Genomic DNA, 6,324 nt, shown 5'->3' with positions numbered 1-6,324 from the left:
AAGTTTTGGAAAATTATTTATTTCCAACACTTTTTTACAGCAATTACTGCAAAAAAATCCCACAAGATCCGAAAAAGATTGAAAAATGATTTACGATGTGAACAGAGTGTCAGATTCTTAATCTTTAATTTCAGAGCATGATCTATTTCAGTGACAGATATTGATCTTTATTTTGTTTTAATCCCTTCCTTCTATTTTCTTATGAATGAAAAAACAAAAGAAACAATTTAAAGTTAGAAATCAGACTGCGCCAAATAACTAATGGATCGAAAATTACTGCAAGTATTGGAATCCGCGGCTTGAATGCTGCAACACTTCAACATTTTCCAGTATTTAATGCATTAAAGTCGAGAAAATAAAGGATAGAAATAACTGAGAAATACATTTGGATGACAGATAACATATTATGCTCTCAAATGTCAACGATTTATGGCATGCTTAAATGTGAAAATTTGAAAGAATGAGAAATTATTGAATAGTGTGGGGGAAAACAATCCTCATCCCATTGTTTTCGTTGCAGAAGAAATTGCAGCCTAAACAGCGATGCAGAGGATCTCTAACGCTGAATCGGCGCGAGATGTAGGAAGATGCAAGGCACGAGAGGTAGCAATCAGTCCTTCTCCAGCGGAGGCGCCCTCGCCCTCATTTTTGGGTGATTTGTTGATGGAAGTTGGATGATAATACATGCGCGATGTCTGAGGGCAGTGAGATTGAAACCTGGTAAAGATCCTTATACCGGCATCCACCATTTCCATGTATTTCGCCATCTGCACCAATAAATTCAGTTTGCCGCCCCTACAACAAACAGAGCGTAAGTAATCAGAGGGGGGATCTCAACAAAAAGAAAGTAGCAGCAGCAGATGAACGCTTCCACCACCACCAGGAGGAGGAGGAGGAAAACGACTTCGTGGGCATGGGAATGGAACTGCAATCGTGAAGAGATGGTAAACTTATACAGTTGTGGTAATCTGTTGTTCTTTGGAAAGTGGTGGGAACGGAGGACTGATTCGCGTGATTTCCTCCCTTCGTTCCGTCACTGGTCTTGCAAGTACAGCCTGGCAGGAGCAAGGAGTATTCCTCCTTCCTTCATGCATCTGGTTCAGCTCCTGGCGGTCCATATGACCGTCGGAAACCACGCGAATGTTGCCCCGACGATGTTCAAACGAGCCCAAAACAAAGTTCCAAACTCCAACTCATTAACCAACGAACTCGTGACACGTCAGTCCATTTCATTAACGAAGGCTGTCGTTGAGATGTTGGAAACAACATTTACCTTTTCCATTTTCCATAACTTTTCATATTCAGATTAACTGATTTATTATTTTTATGTTTTTAACATTTTCCACGTTTTTATACCGAAAATTTCGTTATTTTTTTTCTCCAATTTTGGGTAATTTTTTGTTCTAATTTGGTAGTTATAAGGGGCTGAGAGAACCATTTGCTGCTTCTTCTTCTTTTTGTCTACAATTTTAAGATATAAGAAAAAAATATTTGGTTTTTAAAAATATAAATAATATATTAAAAAATCGAACGTAAAACACTATTTATTTAATATGGTTAAAAAATAGAATATAAAATACTATTTATTTAATATCGTTCATTAAAAAACGGAATTTCATTCCAATTGAAATTTTTATTTTTATAATTTTTATTTTTATTTTTATATTATAATTTTTGTAATTAAATGAATAATTCTAAACCTAGTGTATTTTTTTCTCTTCATTCATTTTGAAGATGTAAAATTAATGGCTCTTACATTTAGATATAAGTTTTTTGGATTAATCACATTGTTGGTTCGAAACGTCGAAAATCCTAACAATGTGATTAATCTGGAAGACTTATATCTACATTATGGATCACAAAACTTTGAGATTTGGCTCTTACATTGTTGTAAGGCTTTTCTAATTATAATTTTTCTATTAAAATCACTATTGGAAGTGAGGAAAAATGTCACTATTGTTTGTTATGGCTATAATGAGTTGTTTATAGTTTTTCAAGGGTTTATCTAGTTGTTTATAAGCATTTGAGGCCCAATATACATTCTAGCACACATGAGGAAGTTGTCCCATAATAGTACAATTCAATCTTTTGAGCATTTGAGAGATTGTACAACTTTTTTTTTTACTAGTAGAGGGTTGTAAATAGGTAGCAGTTGTAACGTACCCATCGACCAATCATGTTTAGGTAGGTGGGGTACTTGACTTTTCCTCTTAATCTTAACACCACTCTAAAACCACTTAGGAGATCATGAATGTATTCTACTCATCGATAACATCCAATGACCGTATTTTTGCTCAAATATGAGTTTGAGACAAAAAGTTATGACCTTTTAAAGATCTTAGACTTCTCCTCTTGATGACATCATCATGCCTATGTGACACACATTCCCATGCTGTATCGCACATTGACACATCACTCCTTATATGGACATTCACCAAGTTTCATGCCCTTCAAGGAAACTCTTATATTTTATGTAGTATACCTTATAAAATTATCCCCTTACACCAAATAAATTTTGGTGTAGTGATATGTCACATCCCATAGTTTTTTCCTAATATGACAGTTTTTTTCCTAATATGACATATCGATTAAAAAGAAAAATATTTTTTTCTGAAATGTGTTATGACGTTATAAAATATTTTCTCCTCTACCATGTTGAGGAACTAATTTATTACATATAATTGGAACAAGATAGATCATCGTTAACCTATTAATTTGGAATACTATTACTTGTGAGATGTAATGCAGTCTGTGCAAGCTACGAATTCTTAACTTCCACAAAATTTTTAACATATTCTACCAAAAAGAAATTGCATTATCGCACTTCTCTGGAACCCAATAACTCTTATCAATAATCACATACTTCAACACTTAATCATACTAATAAAAGACTTATTGTCACCAATAAATCTCCTTAGACGATTTGGATAATCCCTTTTTCTATAAATCCCAACTCTCATTGTGGGAAGGCTTTGATTAAAAAAATAACTATGAATTAGAAATTAAAACATATTTACAAGAAATTGGAACACATGCCTCCGATATCTTATAATGAATGTGTAGGTGCTAATAAGTTGAAATGACACTCCATTTGTTTGATGGTAAGTACCTTGTTTTGGTCATGTGAAAAATGCTTTATGCCAACTTTTATTACATGCAAATATCCTCATGATGACTTGGAGGATACGCTGGAGGTGCACTACAGGTGATCTCAAATTATTAAAAGTCACCATGAACTATAGCTACCCAATTAGTTTAAAATTTTGTGTAGGTGGAAAAATGGAATGCTATTTGTTGGCATATGAAAGTCAATCAGAATTATTTGCTGGTTGTACTACTGAATTCAGGGCATATCTGAGGCATTTTTTTATTAACTTTTGAAATGGTGGCTACAAGCCCAATTTTGCAGGTTGTTATAGGTTTGACTTTGTAGCAAACCTTTTGGATTCAGACAAAACTGAGGCATTTTTTTATTAACTTTTGAATTGGTGGCTACAAGCCCAATTTTGCAGGTTGTTATAGATTTGACTTTGTAGCAAGCTTTTTGGATTCAGAAAAAACCATGTAGTTGTAGCAACTATCATAATGACTTTCACATGTGGTAAGGGATGTACAACAACTATGATTGAAGAATAAACCTTTATGCAAAATCTTGTGACAATGTGTCCACACATGGGCCCTCACTTCAAAAGAAAATGCAAATTACATTATTTCCCTTCATGTTAATGAGAAATCAAATGATATATTAAGATATGTAATAGAAAGCACCTTAAGCGTAAATCTCGCATCTAAGCATTGAAATCGATAAGACGACGTTATGGGTGAATGAAAAGGGGATAAAAATTAGGAAAAGAGTTATAGGGGAATGAAAAGGGGATAAAAATAAGGAAAAGATGATGTTAAATGATGGTAATTTTGTAACACATTATTTTTCTTCAAATTTTATATGGTCCATGTTTTTATGTAATTTTGTACATTCGTATCAACCAAATTGTAAGGACACATATTGAATGATGTTTTTTTTTCAATGCATATTGATCAAATTTTTTCAAGGTGATGGTTCATCTTCAAAGCAAAGATTAATTCCTAAAGTCTCATTGAAATCTACACAAGGAAATAGTTTGAGTCAACACAAGACTACAATGTTGCCATTGTTGTCAACTAGGTATGCAGGTTGAGTCAACACAAGACTACAATTTTTCCTTTGTTGTCAACTAGGTATGCTCGTTGGTCTTTCGATAATAATGTATGCATATGTGTCCATGTATAAGCTACCATGGACCATCCTACAAGAGGTGATCTGTAGTGACTTGTCATATTTGCAACAACTAATAAATGGCCTATTTCTCATTACAACATGCCAAAGGAGGTTTGAAGCATGGGTGTTGTAATCTTTGTAGTTGTGGTTGCCACTGAAGAGGCTACCAACATAATTGATCTTTGAATATTCCAAGGACATTATATGTAGTATATAATATTTCTATGTTTCACAACCCAACAAGCACCTTTGTACGTGTCAAAAATGATTTTCAATCCACATACCATATATAATGTAGCCTCCAATGAGTCTCAACTTGATTTTTTGCTTGATGGTTCTTCTGGGGCAACATGTTCCTTTTTCAATGATTTCCTTGGCTTGTCCATGTTAGTTACTTTGTTTTTGTATTCTCTCCTATGGAGCAACAACAATGTCTCTTCTCCTATTACTGGTTCTTGTGGAGCAACAACATCGTCTCTTCTATTGTTGTTGTTAGTTCTTGTGTGGTAGCAACAATGCCTTATATTCTTGGTTCTTGTGGAGCAACAATAAGGCTTCTTGATGTTGGTTCTTGTGTAGCGACATCAATGTTTAATATAGATACACTAATGTCTTCTTCTTGAATAACTTCAATCCTTCTCTCATTATTTTTTTCTTGATATTTAGGGAGGTGTTGGGATGGATCAAAATGTGGATGAAGAGTATGATGATGTCATCATTTAGATGGAGTGGTGAAATTTTTGGATCAAATAAGGGTAGGGTTTGTATGGGCATGATAAGTGATGGTGTGGTCATGAAAGGTAAAGGTGATGATGTCGCCCACCCCACCTCGCACCCCACACACACCAAATTGAAGTTTTTTTCCATTCTTAGAAAAAATGACAAATGGTAAAGAAGTAGGATTGGAAAGAAAAAGGCTTAAGTGGCTTTCCAAATACGAATCTAGAGTATTCAATGAATCTAATAAATAAATAGAAATAAGAAGCATACCTTTACCTACCTAAGCATTCCATGAAATTTACAACAAATATATGATTCTCCATAGAAAATTCTCCACATGTTCTCATTTCATAGAGAAAACATCTTTGGAAATATTTTCAACGACTATCAACAAATTTTCCTCCTGGTTTAGAGATATATTTATTAAAGCTTTGAGGGAAGGTTACTTCTACAACAACTTTTTCTACTATAGGTTTTTGTGTGATCTAGGTGGATATTGTCTATTCCACTTGGATGCCCAATGATGTTTCCTTTCATTTCCTTGAATTCTAGCACAAATTTCTATTTTTGGCAGTTTTTTCGGGTCCTAAACTTCAAGAGCCATTTTGAGGTCCTAAAAGACGTTTTCTAGTAATTTGGAGAGACCAAAAACGTGCTATAATCTATTTATATATTCCATTTTTCTCTTCCTCGTGGATATCTTTGAAATGAGGTATTATGATATGAAAACATAGATCGTATGTCAAAGTTACGAGCCCGAGAAGTTGGTCGTCCAACTTACCCCAATGGGGCCCAAAAGTGTTGACATTTTATCTCCTAGGGTTAGGGTTTCACACTTCTTATTTATGATAAAAATGCCTACGAGCCTCATTGTAACATAATTCACAAGGCATGTAGCCATCATATCTCTTCTGGGAGATAAAATACCATCGCCCAAGCTAGTTGGTTTCTCTTAGGTATGTAAACAATTTTCAACAATTGTTATTTTATTATTGAAAGTTTGTTTCATTGTATCTCTGTTTTTTGGTTTGAATCTGTATTTCATTTTGTTTTTACATAAATTAGGATCAGTGGTATCAAAGTAGTATGATCTTTCTCTGTTTTTCTATGCATGTCCCCAACGAGGTTGGGTTATAAGGAGTTGGGACTTGAATTGGTTAAACGGGCCTTACATGATCGGTCTTGTCAACCCTGACAACTTCCCATGGTAGAAGAAAAGAAAGATGAGGGAGTAGGATATCGTTTCAAAATATTTCTCGAAGAGGCCTTCAAGCAACAAATGAATGTGATGATGGACAATTTTTCCCAGATCCTTCGATGGGTAGCAACAGACAAAGCATCTTCAT

General features: G+C 34.4%; 1 protein-coding gene across 1 annotated transcript; it reads right to left on the bottom strand.

Annotated features, from left to right (window-relative positions):
• Positions 1-311: 311 nt before the first annotated feature.
• On the bottom strand, positions 312-969 carry LOC149223203 (uncharacterized). Its single transcript, XM_089383245.1, has one exon. It carries the CDS (start codon positions 765-767, stop codon positions 534-536), a length of 234 nt encoding a protein of 77 aa, XP_089239371.1. The 5' UTR covers positions 768-969; the 3' UTR covers positions 312-533.
• Between the last annotated feature and the right edge of the window lie 5,355 nt (positions 970-6,324).

The sequence above is a fragment of the Pinus tabuliformis genome, chromosome Q (assembly GCF_031772625.1).
Source record: "Pinus tabuliformis cultivar Carrire ecotype Pingquan chromosome Q, CPIR1, whole genome shotgun sequence".
In the NCBI taxonomy this organism is placed as follows: Eukaryota; Viridiplantae; Streptophyta; class Pinopsida; order Pinales; family Pinaceae; genus Pinus; species Pinus tabuliformis.
This window is presented reverse-complemented; position numbering and strand designations above follow the sequence as displayed.

What these genes read in the sequence shown, in the direction of transcription:
- LOC149223203 (XM_089383245.1), bottom strand. Translation starts at nt 767, where the DNA reads ATGGCGAAATACATGGAAATGGTGGATGCCGGTATAAGGATCTTTACC.